The sequence below is a fragment of the Equus caballus genome, chromosome 19, assembly GCF_041296265.1.
Source record: "Equus caballus isolate H_3958 breed thoroughbred chromosome 19, TB-T2T, whole genome shotgun sequence".
Lineage (NCBI taxonomy): Eukaryota > Metazoa > Chordata > Mammalia > Perissodactyla > Equidae > Equus > Equus caballus.
In genome coordinates this window covers 20,733,244-20,748,304 of record NC_091702.1, presented here as the reverse complement: position 1 = coordinate 20,748,304, position 15,061 = coordinate 20,733,244, and the positions used below count along the sequence as shown (strand labels likewise).

Genomic DNA, 15,061 nt, shown 5'->3' with positions numbered 1-15,061 from the left:
TTCTCCTCTTTACAAATTAATCAATTCCTTCTGTAAGGGTGACTCTATAAACTCTAATTATTTTAGTATGACTGAGGCATAGAGTGTCTCTGATTTTCAGTCCTTACTTCCTTTATACTGAAAACGTTCCTGACTACCATACCACACAGGTCCGGTAAGAAACTGACCAAGATTGGACTCTGGGCTTCTATTCTTTGAAGCTACTTTGGACGAAAAAAAGCCTACATTTCATACAACCAGCTTCTTCCATGAACAAGGGACTGCATTCTGTCCTTCCAGACAAACTCCCTTGCCTCCCCTTCCTGGATTCATCCCAGATCAGGCTGCTCTGTCCCACTTAACTGCTCTCCAAATTTCCCAGATACATATTTAGGGTTTTGTATTTATGTGACATTTGAACTCACATGATCTTGTTTGAATTTTCCATACTGCACCTCTGTATCTTTTACATAAAATCTACTTCTAATAATAAAGCTTTTTTTGTTGTTGAGGAAGATTTGCCCTGAGCTAACATCTGTGCCAATCTTCCTCTACTTTGTATGTGGGTTGCTGCCACAGCATGGCTGACAAGTGGTGTAGGTCTGTGCCTAGGATCTGAACACGCGAACCTGGGCCAAAGTGGAGCGTGTCAAACTTAACTACCAGGTCATGGGGCCAGCCCCTACTTCTGATAACAAAGCTTTTAATATGTCACTTGAACATAGTCAACATGGCCTATAAAACGAGTATATCTTTTCATTATTTTAAACAACTAAGTTTGCTGAATTTAAAGGGGTCTCAAAAGAAACGTATCTGAATTAGAGAAAACAGTCATTTGTTATGGTTTACATAGCTATCTTTTTAAAACGCCAAATGCATATGTTAAATGTTATGACAGATATTACCATCACAAAATACGATTACCTAACTTTTATTTAGGAAGAACATGAACGTTTTTAAACTTGGGTGAAAGAGTCACCTAAAGAAGTCCTTAAATAATACTTCGTTAATGAACAGTGGTTTGTGCCAGCGTCATTCTTACCTGTCTGTGCATGGTCTGAATGCATAGAAGACTGATCCATGGGCATCATAGGCTCCTACAAACATTTCAAAGATAGGGTAACTTAGTGGATGCTTTTTAAATCACAATACCTCTATAAATCCAGAGATAACATGATTTTGATGAGACAGCATATTAAAACTTAAATTTGAAAGAATATAACTTAATGAGTGAGAATTATATTATATTCAATTTACTTTTAATTTTACTATATGAACCCGTACTCTATTCCCGCGAATGAGGAAATGGTAGTCGCATTTCACAGATAACAGAAGAAACACAAAACTAATTTCAGACCATCAATTAGAAGTCAAATTAAAATCCTATATACTTTGATCTGTTTCTCTCCTATAGTACCTACTCTTCCTTTGTGCTCCATAAATTCACTATAAGTCTCTGGCAAAAGGAGTTTCTAGTATATGAGTTCTTTAGCTGAGGACCAGAGATAGATTTTAAGATGTCTATAAACCTCTTGAAATTACATGTAAAATTTTGTGGGTTTCCAATTTTTCTGAAGATTCTCAAAGGCGTCAGGGACCCAAAAGAGGAAAAGAAATATCTCCTAGAAACTGACTTAACCCAGTGACTGCCAATAACCTCAGGCACAATGCTAATTCAAACTAAAATGCTACCAATTCATTAATCTTGGACCCAGCTTTAATGAATAACAGCAAGAAAGGGTAAACTTGAAAAGGAGCATTACCTATACAGTTATAATTTTAAGACTACCTTAAAGATAGGCTCATGGATTTTTCAATGCATTTAGCACCCATCCTAAAATATCAATATAATCACTAACCCTGTCCCTCTCTCCTTCTACATTTAAGAATCTCCATAAGTCATTCCATCACCTTTCCATAAAGAGTACTCAAGAATACAAACAGTAACCTGGATAAACTATCTTCACAATTTGTGGCCTTCTATTTTTTCCTTAAGGTTGGATCTTCACTTCCCTAACTATAAACCCATTCCTAAGCTTATATGACCTAGCTAAATAATTCTAATACCAAAGAGCCACCAATAATAACCTACTTTCACAATGTCCAAAAAAAGTACTATGAAGAAACATGGTATAATCACTCTAGAAGACAATTTAGAAAAATTCATCCAAATCTTTTTAAAAATGCTTATACTTTAACCCAGTAATTTTACTTATAGATCCATTTACCAGGAAGTTCATCATGGTTTTCTTTATAGGAAAATTTAGAAAACAACTCAAATGTTCAATCATGGGTTAAATAAATTATTATTAATTTAAAATTAAATTAAAAAACAGGTTAAAAAATAGGTTAAGTAAATCATTATTATACATGTAAAGACATATAACAAAATATTATGCTAAAGATGATGAGGCAATAGATACAGAAAGATCACCAAAATATATCATTTAGTGAGAAAAATGGGTTATAAAACAGTACACATATGATCTCTCTTTTGTTAAAAATACGTAAAAGAACAAGACACAACCAAACATTTATGTGTCTCCTGATAGACAAATACTCCATCTCCTATGAAGTAGTCTCAAAAACAACCTACATGAAAACCAACACCAGAATCTAATCAAATCTCCAGATCCAAAGATAATATACAGAAAATAAAGAGGACAAAGGGAACATTTTAAACATAACCATGGAGAAACAAAGAGAAAAATTCTGCAACTTTAAATGACAACAGTTTCTTCTACAACTAAATTTTAAGGAAAAAAATGAGAGAGAGATGGAGGAATAAGTAAATTAAAAAATATCTAAGACAAATCAATCCCAAATATGGACTTCATTTGGATTCTGATTCATAATAAAAACTGCAAAAACAAAATTACAATATTTATGAGACAACTGAAATTTTGAACATTGCCTGGATGAATATTTGATATAAGGAATTTGTTTTTTAGTCGATTTTTAAAGAGTCCTTATCTTTTAGAGGTACTTAGGGAAATACATCTGGGATTTATTTCAAAATAATACAGGGTGAGGGCAGGTTATCGATGGAGTAATGATGAAACAAGATTGGTCATGCGTTGATAACTGCTGGAGCTGGGGGACTGGTAATACATAAGTTCAATATACTGTTCCATCTACTCTTATATATGTTTAAAATTTTAAAAGTTTAGGCACACAAATTTGCACAGAAAAAGTTTGGGAAGGATATACATCAAATGACAATCACCTTTAGACAGCAGATTTCATGGGAGATTTTTACTTAATTTTTCTTTATTCATTTGTATTTTCCATAACGAACACGTTTTAACTATATACTTAGAAAGCAAAAAGCAAAAATTTTAAATGCAAAAATTCCCCAGTAATCTCACACTTTAAATGGCAAACATGAAGCCTCTGACTCGTCTTACCTGATCTCTGCTTCGTGCAGATGCTAGAATAAAGGGAGCTATAAACTAATGGATTTAGCTTAAAGAAGAGAAAAATATCTCCTAAGTGGGTCTCCCTACATCTTCCTAATCTAGACCAGAAGATTTCATAGCAAGTTAAACAAAGAAGTTAACTATATTCTACAAACAAATTTGGAATAACAATTCCAAAATTCAGAATATGTCAACTGGACTGTAAAGTGTTCCACCCATCCTGCAACAACACTGAGCTGTGATTCCCTAAGACCTCCCCATTTCAGCCCTCTGTTCTAGCAGAGTTACCACAAATGCTCTATTAAAAAAACAGACAGCTGTGTCTTACCGGTGGCAAAGAATGCCGCCCGCATTCAATTGTGACGAGTTTGTGGCACTTCTTATGAACCAGGAGTTTGCAGTTGATGCACTTATACCCCTGGCGTCCGAGTCCCCATATTCGGTCAGTGCAGATGGCACAGTGGGCACGCTGGAAAGGGGAGTGCAACAGGATTTTACCAACAAAAAATGGTCAGAATCATTTCCCAACAGTTTGCTCATTAACAGTCAAAATAAGTGGCTTTCTTCTCTAACTCAATTCCTTTCAGCATACACAATTTTTCCAAAAGCTACAATGGGAAAAATAAACAGAAAAAGACAGCTTGTTTCAAAGAGGGTGAAATCTGCAACCATGCTGTTTTCTGTTAGAAGTCCAAGAATTTTCAGTCTTCACATAATTAAGTTCAGAGTAATAAAAAAAGGAAAAGTGAATTAAGCTTGAAAAACATATGGCCGAAAAAGCTGTGCAAGGACTCCCAACAAACATAAACCTTGCAGACAGTTCAGAGGTCAACCCAAAGAGCAATACCTAAAGTGACTTTTCATTTCAAAGCTTTTCAAATATCAGTGCTGCTGGGAACGAGTTTGGGAACCTCAGGTGGTGGCTCCTTACATTAATGAATTCAGAACACGGCATTGGTTTTAGAATGGAAATGGAGCCTATAAATTTGTAGTTATCAGTAGTTAAAAACATGGACTTCTGGAGACAGACTGCTTTCAAACTTCGGCTCTGCCACTTACTAGCTGTGTCACTTGGGTGAGTTATTTAACAGCCCCGAACCTCAGTTGCTTCAACTATAAAATGGAAATACATAGCACCTATCTCACAAGGGTGCTGTAAGGATTAAATGAGTCAATATATGTTAAGCATTTGGAAAAGTGGCCAAGACATAGTAAAAGCTAGATCAGTGTTTGCAATTATTATTTTCTAATCAGTGAAAATTAAAATTACAACATAAAATGGTTTGCAAAATAAACTTATTTTCTGGCTGTCTTGAATTGCATTAAAAAATCCAACTTTCTTATGGTAGGGTAATCAGACAATTAATCATCCAATCTGGAACATTTTAATTTATTTTTTTAATTTATTTTTTTTGGTGAGGAAGTTGGGCCCTGAGCTAACATTCATTGCCAATCTTCCTCTTTCTGCTTGAGGAAGATTGTTGCTGAGCTAGCATCTATGCCAATCTTCTTCTATTTTGTATGTGGTACGCCTCCACGGGGTGGCTTGATGAGCGGTGTGCAGATCTGCGCCCAGGATCTGAACCTGCAAACCCCAGGCCGATGAAGCGAAGCACACAAACTTAACCACTATGCCACTGGACTGGCCCCATCTAGAACATTTTTAAGCATGAGAGGAGATGCTTATTAAAAATTACCTCAGGATAACAGGTGTACCGCCCAGGGAAACCAGGAATGTTAGGTCACTCTGCTTACTCCCTTAAAAGGGAATAACAAGACTATCTTTCATAGCAGAGAGGAAAAAACTAATGTCTCAAATGATCAGCGATCGAAAAACTAAGGTTTACCCTGTTGAAACGCTTGGCTTGAAAAGTGTGGCCATTTGCACAATAAAGCTTTCTCCAGCGGCGTGCACCTCTGCGGTAGATGGATTCTGGAGAGAGATTAAAAGTTAAAAAAGAAAAGAAAAGAGCAAGTGCAAATAAAAGTAATTCTATAATTGTCTGTGATTTTTTCATGATATTCATTGCAAGAAAAAAATATGAAATGAAAATAAAGCCCATGGAGTATAAATGTTTGAATAACTATCATTGCTTTTCCATTTTTTAATTTTCCCCCAACTTTTAATTTTGAAAATTTTTTAAGCTCACAGAAAAATTGAAAGAATAGAACAATAAACACCTGCATCCTTCGCCTAGATTTACCAATTACTAACATTTTGCCACATTTGCTTTCCTCTCTATGTAACACTTTTTTTCTGAATCATTTAACAGTAAGTTGCAGACATCATAACACTTCAGTCTTAAATAACTAAGTATTCATTGCCTGAGATTAAGGACATTCCCCCTAATTCCACTTAACCACAATACCATCACCATGTCTTAGAAAATTAACATTAATTCAGTATCACCTCATCTACAATTCATATGCAAATTTCCCTAGTTGCACCCAAAGTGTCTTTCATAGCTTTCTCTTTCTCTCCAGGATTCAGTCAAGATTCAGGCACCCACTTGGTTGCTATACCTTTTTTGTCTCTTTCATATATACTAAAGCATTCACTCTGCCTTATTTGCTGTTGTTTTTCATGATGTTGATTTTTTTTTTAAAAGACTCTAGGCAGTTGTCTTATATTACATGCTACATTCTGGATTTGTCTCTTTTCTCATTAGACTCAGTATTAAATACTTTGGTGAAAATGACACATAGGTGATGAGTATTTATGATTGCATCACATTAAGAGATGCACAAATGTCAGACTGCTGACTCTCAGTACTGGTGTTCAATCACTCTGTTAAAGGTAGTGATTGCTAGTTCTCTTTACTGTAAAGGTACATTTTACTTTTTGTTAAGTACTCTATAATGGACATTTTGTAACTGTGAGAATATTCTCTTCTTCCTCAACAATCTTTTATCCAATAGTTTATATATTAATACTTTTCCTAAACAAACTAAGAGGTTCCAGAAGATCTAATCTAGTGCACCTGCGCAATTTTGGTTAAGTCAATCACTACTATATAGTCTATTAGTCATTAATAGCAATATTCCACAGTAATACTTAAAACTGTGCAAAGATTCCATTCGGTTTCTAAAGTCATATTTTAAAGCAAATGTAGCACTAGGTTTACTATTTTAAATTACGATAGAAAAGACCAGTTAAAATGTTCTGAATTAGCATAATACAGAAAGAATCTTAAATATAGATGCTTTTATTTTTAATTATTTGTTCTGTTAGGAGTACCAAAGCAGAAAGTTTCTCTTAATATCTTAACCTAAAAGAAAAATCTATTTCAGAAGCTTTCATGAACTACAACTTGATATATCTTAAACTTAAACATGTTAATGTTTCCTAGGAATTCAAAGAGCCAAGAGACCCCAGTAATGGTTACCAGTTTTCCTCTATGCTCTAGTTTAGTAATATTTATCATACTAGGAGAGGAGTGGTGTCAAAATCCTCACCAGCAAATTTTAAAGAAGGAGAGTGAGTATGAAACAGAGTGAAAAGTTAGGAAATATGTTATCTAGGAAGTGTGCCACAGACCCATAAGAGATCCGCAACAATGGCAAGTCTTTGAGAACTCTCGCCTGGACAGAGAGGACAGCCGCTTCTCCAGCAGCTCTGTGAAGGCAGCGTGCACTGCTTATCCATCTCCCACTGGAACTCCAGTGAAATACTCCTAGTCAAATCCTAACCTAAATTTTTCACTATTGCTTCCGGGGTCTACATATTCCCTATCTTTCCCCATCTTCCTTTATAGTACATAGTCCCCACTCAACTCTATATACAAACACCCGTCATTAATTTTTCTTTTTCACCAAGTTGCATGAAGGGTCTTAGAATTAAAAGTTTAGAACTATTTCACTTAATTAAAAACAAAACATTTACCACCCTTCCTTCTAAAGTCATGTATACGTGCAGAAACCACAAATGAAAATGAGTTGCCTATCTACAACTAATAAATTATACTATATACCAAAAGCAATAACTTACGATCGTACATAAGTTTGCACATTTAAATTATATCAGGCCAAAGAGCTGACTCTTTCAATTCCTCTCAGTAACCACTAGCTCAGACATTCAAAAGAAGATCCCATAACAATTCCTAAGGACACATGCTGAAGTATTTAGAGATGAAGTGTCCTGTCAGTTCTCAAAGGGTATACCAAAAAAATAAATAAAAATAAAAGAAGTGTGCTTGCTATATATATACATGCATGCACATATGTGCACACATAAAGATACAGAGATAAAGCAAACACAAAAAATGTTAATAATTGGTGAATATAGACAATGGATATATGAGTATCTTTGTTTTCAATGTTGTTTCAACTTCTCCATAGGTTTGAAATTTCCAAAATTAAAAACCAGGAAGAAACATGACTTAAAATTAACTTAATTTTCCTTTCAAATGTGCAAAAGAACACTTTGTCAGTAAGTTGTAACTAAGAACTGCCTGATTTTGATCTAGCAAAATTAGAGAGTTTAGGCAGTTGCTAATATGTTCTAAATTAGACTGAAGAACAGAAAAGAAACCAAGTGAATTAAGAGTTCTATTTCTGATTTCTTTTCACATGTGCCACTGTATCACAAATAACTCTATTCAAAGGTATGAAGTACACAGACACTCACTATCTTCTCCTGGACAGGGCATTCCAGGACGTTCCGGGACACAAGGAAAGACTGAAAGAAAATAGACTAACGTTAATACAGAATATTTAAAACATACAAATTACATATGAATTTTAAATTCGAATATCAAATAAAATGACCCAAATTTCAACTTGACCCTCTCTTGACACAAAATACTTAGCATATGATCAGTATTACACTTTGAAGAGATCCACTTTACCAAGGCTGTAATGAAAGAAGTTTTTATGAAAGTGAACATCCATAAACAATGCAGTAGATGCTCAAATTATTCATTCCAGTCCTTGTTACATCACAAATTGATTTTTTTTTGCCCTTAGAGAAATCATTAACTATTTCTTTAAATCCCTGTTGTAGTAAGTTTGCTACGATGAAAAATTAAAATTAAATTACAAAAATAAATACAAATACGAACATAAACCATTACCGTTTTTAAAATATGTATACTAACTTTAGGAATAAATTGACACCAGAAACGTCACTCAAATCAAAAATGTAAGTTTTATCTTAGAAACTAAAAATTTATAAACACGCTAATTCAGACCATTTTTATAAAGAGAGAGAATATAAAGAAATAGTATGTTAATGAACATCTAGTCAAGTGTTTGTATTCTGTGATGTACAAAAGGACATGGTTTAATAAAGAGCACAGAGTATGGGAAACATAGTTCCTAATGTATTTTAAAAGTAGAAATATAAGCTAACTTCTGAAAACAGATCTGTGATATAGTACAAAAAGTAATAAACCTTAAAACAAACTGACCATTTAATACTATTGGTCAATCATTTCTTAAACATTCATTGCAGTTTTATTCTAGAAAGAGATGACAAAAAAATGGGTGACTTCTAAAGTTCTCCTAGGGTCTCAACAAATTAGATTATGGCTCCCTTGGGAGTCACCATGTCAAATTCCAAAGGTAGAAAAAAGTCAAACTACTGTTTTTTAAAAAACACACTGTAAAGAAAAATACAAGGGAAGAACAACAAGGTATTGAAATAATTCATTATACTTACGGAAGATTTATATTTGCTTCAAGTTTTAAAGAGTTCCCTAGGTCTAGTCGCCTAAAGCTCTCAAAAATGTTCCATAAAACATTACCAATGTATTGTAATTAAATGCGGTATATTAAGTGGGTTCTACACAACATAAAAATTTGAAGGGTAGGATGTTACAATGAAAAGAGCACAGATTTGGAATCAGAATATCCAGATTTACAACCCAGGTTGACAATGTATCAGTTACACGATGGCTGAGTTTAGGTCTCTTCTTCTAGCCCACTGCCCACCTCTCACAAAGTCTGTAATAACTATGTAAATAGTTTCACTGTTGACCCTTAAATAAAAGAAAGGACACTGAGGATCTCTCCGGAGGTCATTATTTGCATACATTACAAAATTGCAAGGGGATGGACTTAGGTTCTACTAGGCTCTCAATTCTCAAATTCTACCCTAACCTTTGCTGTGACGCATTGAGAGATGATCACAGTTGAATATCCAAGAAGGCATACACGAATAACAAATTGCCCATGATTATAAGAAGGTGATTGGTTTTATCTTCTCTAGCATTTGAGAAACTACTGAATAAAAACATTACATACAGATAAGGGACAGAGATCAAAGAAATGACATCAGGATTATGTTTTAAGAAGGTCAAGAATATAGGGTTATTTAAATTTAAAAAAAGCTCTAGAAGAGTAAGAAATGACTATCCTTTACCATGAATCAAGAGTTCAGAATCCTTGTTCAGCTCATAAAGCCTGAAAGCTTCTTCTAACTCCAACTGAGATGACACTGTACAAGGGTCTCCTAAAAAATATAAAAAGTAAAGTAAAGCTCACTTTCAAATCCTCCAAACGTGATGATTAGTAAACAATCTCCATTACATAAAATCTTCAGGAAAAACATATATAGAGAGAAATATTTGACAAGGACAAGTCTTTAGATATTTATTTAGACAATTCTATTCTCTAAAGTAAGTAATATAACTTCCATTTCTATTTCTATAAAATATCACGAGGTTCACAGATACCAAATTTTATATATATAAAACCATTTAATTCTCAATAATGTATATATTCAAAATATAGCAAACAGAACCTACCCTGACTACATTTCATATTGTCAGTGGAGCATGACTAATGGCCAGGGACAAGCTTTGTGTTACCTGTTTCTTTAAATGGGGAAGTGAAAGTGGTTCCACTGCCACCACACGGTCGGTCAGGTTAGAGGTCTCGACGTCATCATTGTGTCAAATTTTTCCTTCACCTCAGAGTCTACTTAAAGAGGCTCATGGAGAAGAAGCACACCTACCAAAGTACCCTGGACTGAAGAGCAGTCCCATTTGAGCTGCTTTTCAATGTAAACACCTTGTTTTAGTAAACTTACACTCACAGAAGGAAAGAAGAAAACACCTCCCTTAGTCAACCAGCCAAAGCACTGAGTCACCCTGGCAATCGATGAGATGGCACATCTCCCTGCATGACAGCATTCCTCAATGAAAAAGTCATTTTGAACATAGTTGGGGCCTGAGCTGGGTCCTCCACACTGCCATTCTTTTGCTCATTCCTGTGGTTACACCAAATGATACCACACACTAGATGTCACCAACCCTCCAAACCTCAGTCACTCTCAGCAGAGAATGCGGTCTACTACTTGAGAGAGAAAAACTAAGTCATCTCCTTTCCTGCTGTCTCAAAGAAATGAGTGCCTCTGCTTTCTCCAACTTGGCCACCAAATCCCTCCTTCCTTGTATCTTCTCTGGGGTCACTCCATTATTCCTCCTCAGTTTCATTTTCTTTTTTATTTTCCTTCCACTAGCTCTGCTCAGGCAAAGGCATGTTCCAGTCTCCCTCTCAAAAATCTCTCTCCCACAGGTTTTCATTCCACTCGTTCAACAGCCACCGTCTCAATAGCAAACAGTACACTGAACCGGAGGAGGTGGGTGAGGAGAAGGGGGAGAAAACGGGGCAGGGTCTTTCATTTTTGACTTCATACGTCTCTTTTGTATTTTTTTAATCATAGGCTTATAATCTTTTAGATTTATTAGAAATAATTTTTCTTAATAGTGATCCCATCTTGCTTTTTCCATGTTTCTATCTTCCATGCATTTCTCAAAATTCTGCACTCTGGTTTTAGTCCAAACATTACTAAAACTGCTGTATCTAAGGTCATGAAAAAGCTGCTGAAATCAACAGCATCTCCTCTGTCTTTATTCTAGGCGACCTCTCCACAGCATCTCACAAAGCTGCTCACCGACTATTTATCGAAACTCTCTGTCTAGATTTCTAAAACACCATTCTCCTGGTTTACTAACTCTTCTTTTTAACTTTTTATTTTGAAAACTTTCAAACATATGACAAAATCTTGTTTTACGTGCATACCCCTCCCACTGTATCATTTTGAGCAAATCTCTATAACTCTAGATAAAAATTCCTTAATATAATCACAATACCATTAAACACCTATAACTAACAAAAATTCATTATAAAATATTCAAACATAACCATACACAAAAGAATGAAGTTGAACCTTTATCTAATACTATAAACAAAAATTAACTCAAGATGGATCAAAGACCTAAATTAAGAGCTAAAACTAGAAAACTCTTGAAAGAAAACATGGGGAGAAGTTTCATGAATTGGATTTGGCAATGATTTCTTGGATATAACAACAAACGCAGAGGGAAAAAAAAGGAAAAATTGTTCTACATCAAAATTAAAAACTTCTGTGCAGGGGTTGGCCCCGTGGCCGAGTGGTTAAGTTCACGCGCTCCGCTGCAAGCGGCCCAGTGTTTCATTGGCTCGTATCCTGGGTGCGGACATGGCACTGCTCATCACACCACGCTGAGGCAGCGTCCCACATGCCACAACTAGAAGGACCCACAACGAAGAATATACAACTACGTACCGGGGGGCTTTGGGGAGAAAAAGAAAAAAAATAAAATCTTAAAGAAAAAAAAAAGATATTTGCTCATTGTTAAAACAAAAAAACAAAAAAACTTCTGTGCATCAAAGGACACCATCAACACAGTGAAGACAAGCTGTGGGAAAAAATATTTGCAAATCATATATCTGATAAGGAATCAACATCCAGAATACATAAAGAACTCCTACAGCTCAACAACAATGACCAAAAAAAGCCCAATTAAAAAAAATGAGCACAGGACATTTCTCCAAAGAAGATATACACGTGGCAAACAAGCACATAAAAGGATGTTCGATATCACTAATCATTAGGAAAATGCAAATTCATGAGATACCACTAAGGATGGCTATAAAAAACAAACAAACAAAAAAACCCAAAAAAACAGAGACCAACAGTGTTAGCAAGAATGTGGAGAAATTGGAACCCTCGTGCACTGATGGTGGGAACGTAAAATCGTCCAGCCACCTCAAAAAGTGGTTAAGTTCATGCACTCTGCTTTGGCAGGCCGGGGTTCGCAGGTTCAGATCCTGGCTTGGACCTCCTCCACTCATCAGCCATGCTAAGGAGCATCCCACATACAAAAAATAGAGGAAGATTGGCACAGATGTTAGCTCAGCGACAATCTTCCTCAGACAAAAAGAGGAAAATTGGCAACAGATGTTAGCTCAGGGCCAATCTTCCTCACCAAAAAAATAAAATAAAATAAAATAAGCCATGAATGGAATTAACTAATGTTAAAGGTATCATTATAACCATATTTTGAAAAACCAACTTTTCCCTCTTTCTAGACATTGTCTTTTTGTCAGATCAGTATCTGCTTGCTGTTGGGTGAAACCCAGGCCAAGTCAAGTACCTTCTTTCAATATGTACCTAGAAATTGATACTTTTGAATAACCACAAGGAAGTGTGAAAATAAGAGTTAATCACTGACATTACGTATACTCAAACCTATTTTGTTTTTATTGGACTGAATGTCTTTGGCTCAAGTATTTCCTTTTTTGGGCCAACTGTTTAATGCCTGATAAAGCAGGACACATAACTCAGAAGTAAAACATTCCATGCAGACTCATCATGAAACAAAGATGAGAGGAAGGGCTATTTCTCAAAGCCCACTTTATTACTAAAGTCCGAATTCCATCCTATAACAGGCATACACCCAGAGTGAGATCTATCCAAAGAACTTCAGGGTAATGAAATGTGTACATTAACCAGCAGGCCTGGTCTTTTTTCAATGCATCTACATTTTCTTTTCACCTATAAAAAGAAAGAAGCAAATTAGAGCACTGGACCTCAAAGTGTGTAAATATGCAAGATCCAACTATTTACGAGATAACCTGGCAAGATGCAGAACATGAAACACATATATAACACTAGCTATATTTGGTATTTCAGCATATGGCTGAACTCAGTGCCCTACATTTGAAAAAATCAACACAGCCTAACACCAAAGTTGGCAATCTTGAACGTTTCCCTGAGACAGCTCCCCCACACTCCTCTCCCTGACGTTTGAGTTGGCCATAGATTTACAGACTCACTCTCTGTTCCCACCAGGACCTTCCCACTGCCATCCTGCCTCTAGGTACTAGGTTCAGAACACTATAACACCTCCTGTGAAAGTCACTGCACTCCCTACTCCAAAGGGCTGCATTGCTTAAAATAAAGATTTGCAAAAGTTTTCTAAGAATGCTATGGGGTTTAGGTGGTATCCTTTCAATATTAGGCCCAACCACAACACTAGTGGATTTCTGGCTTCTTGCTTCCTATTTCTGGGAGGTAGAAATCAGTGTTTACCAAAGCATATGTTATAATATCAAGCTGCCCATCCTCAACTTCCACTTCTGGAGAAGATGGAGTAATAGGAACCGGATTTAACCTTCCAATTAAAACAATAAAAAAACAGACAAAATAAATGAAAAAATGGTTCAAGATATCAGAAATCAAGCAATGAAGGATCAACTGTTTCCAAGGAACTTATATGTACCCCAGAACAAAAATTTTCCAAATTTGATAAAAACTATAAGCCCATGGACCCAAGAAGCTCAACAAATCTCAAGTTAAGAAACACAAAGAAAACTAAACGAAGGCCCATCATTATCAAATTGCTTAAAACCAGTGATAAATAGAAAAATCTTAAAAGCAGCCAGAGACACATTCCATCCAGAGGAACAAAGATAAAGCTGAAAAAAATCATCAACCCAGAATTATTTATCCAGCAAAATTATCTTTCAAAAGCAAAGGTGACCTAGAGACAAATTTACAGGGATAGAAATTCATAGAGACAGAAAGTGTAAGAAGGGTTACCAGGGGCCAGAAGAAGGGGGATGAGGACTTACTGTTAAAGGGGTAGACAGCGTTCGTTTGGGATGATGAAAAGTCCTGGAGATGGGTAGACAGCGTGTGTTTGGGATGATGAAAAGTCCTGGAGATGGGTAGACAGCGTGTGTTTGGGATGATGAAAAGTCCTGGAGATGGGTAGACAGCGTGTGTCTGGGATGATAAAAAGTCCTGGAGATGGGTAGACAGCGTGTGTTTGGGATGATGAAAAGTCCTGGAGATGGGTAGACAGCGTGTGTCTGGGATGATAAAAAGTCCTGGAGATGGGTAGACAGCGTGTGTTTGGGATGATGAAAAGTCCTGGAGATGGGTAGTGGAGACGGCTGCATAACATTATGAATATGTTTACTGTCACTGAATTCACACTTAAAAAAGATCAAAGTGGTAAACTTTGTTATGTATATTTTACCACCATAAAAAAAGAATTTATAAAAAAGAGCACACTAATTCTTTATCCACATGAATAGACCTCAAGATATAATGTCCAGTGAAAAAAGGGAAGTTTCAGAATATTTGCTGAATAATGCCATTTATGTGAATTTAAAAGCACATAAAAACACGATACTTTGTCATTTACATATATGGAACAGCGACAGAAAGCAGATCAGAGGTTGCCTGGGGATGGAGGGACAGGAGAAAACAGTTTGAACTATAAACTTATCCTATGACAGTAGTTACCTCTTAGAGAGGTAAGGAAGACAACAATGCAATTGGAGATGGGGATGCCAACAAGAAGGACAGACTTTCCCAGAGACCAGAG

The 15,061-nt window shown here is 35.8% G+C and overlaps 1 protein-coding gene across 1 annotated transcript in view; it reads right to left on the bottom strand.

The window, feature by feature from the left end:
- Positions 1-15,061, bottom strand: part of PRKCI (protein kinase C iota) — a 74,392-nt gene that overhangs the window by 33,770 nt on the left and 25,561 nt on the right. The window contains exons 3-7 of the mRNA XM_014732748.3: positions 9,760-9,849; positions 8,026-8,076; positions 5,246-5,331; positions 3,727-3,867; positions 1,022-1,076 (exon numbers count right to left, since the gene is read on the bottom strand). Of these exons, the coding sequence (XP_014588234.2) occupies positions 1,022-1,076; positions 3,727-3,867; positions 5,246-5,331; positions 8,026-8,076; positions 9,760-9,849 (423 nt within the window). The remainder of the gene's footprint in view (positions 1-1,021; positions 1,077-3,726; positions 3,868-5,245; positions 5,332-8,025; positions 8,077-9,759; positions 9,850-15,061) is intronic.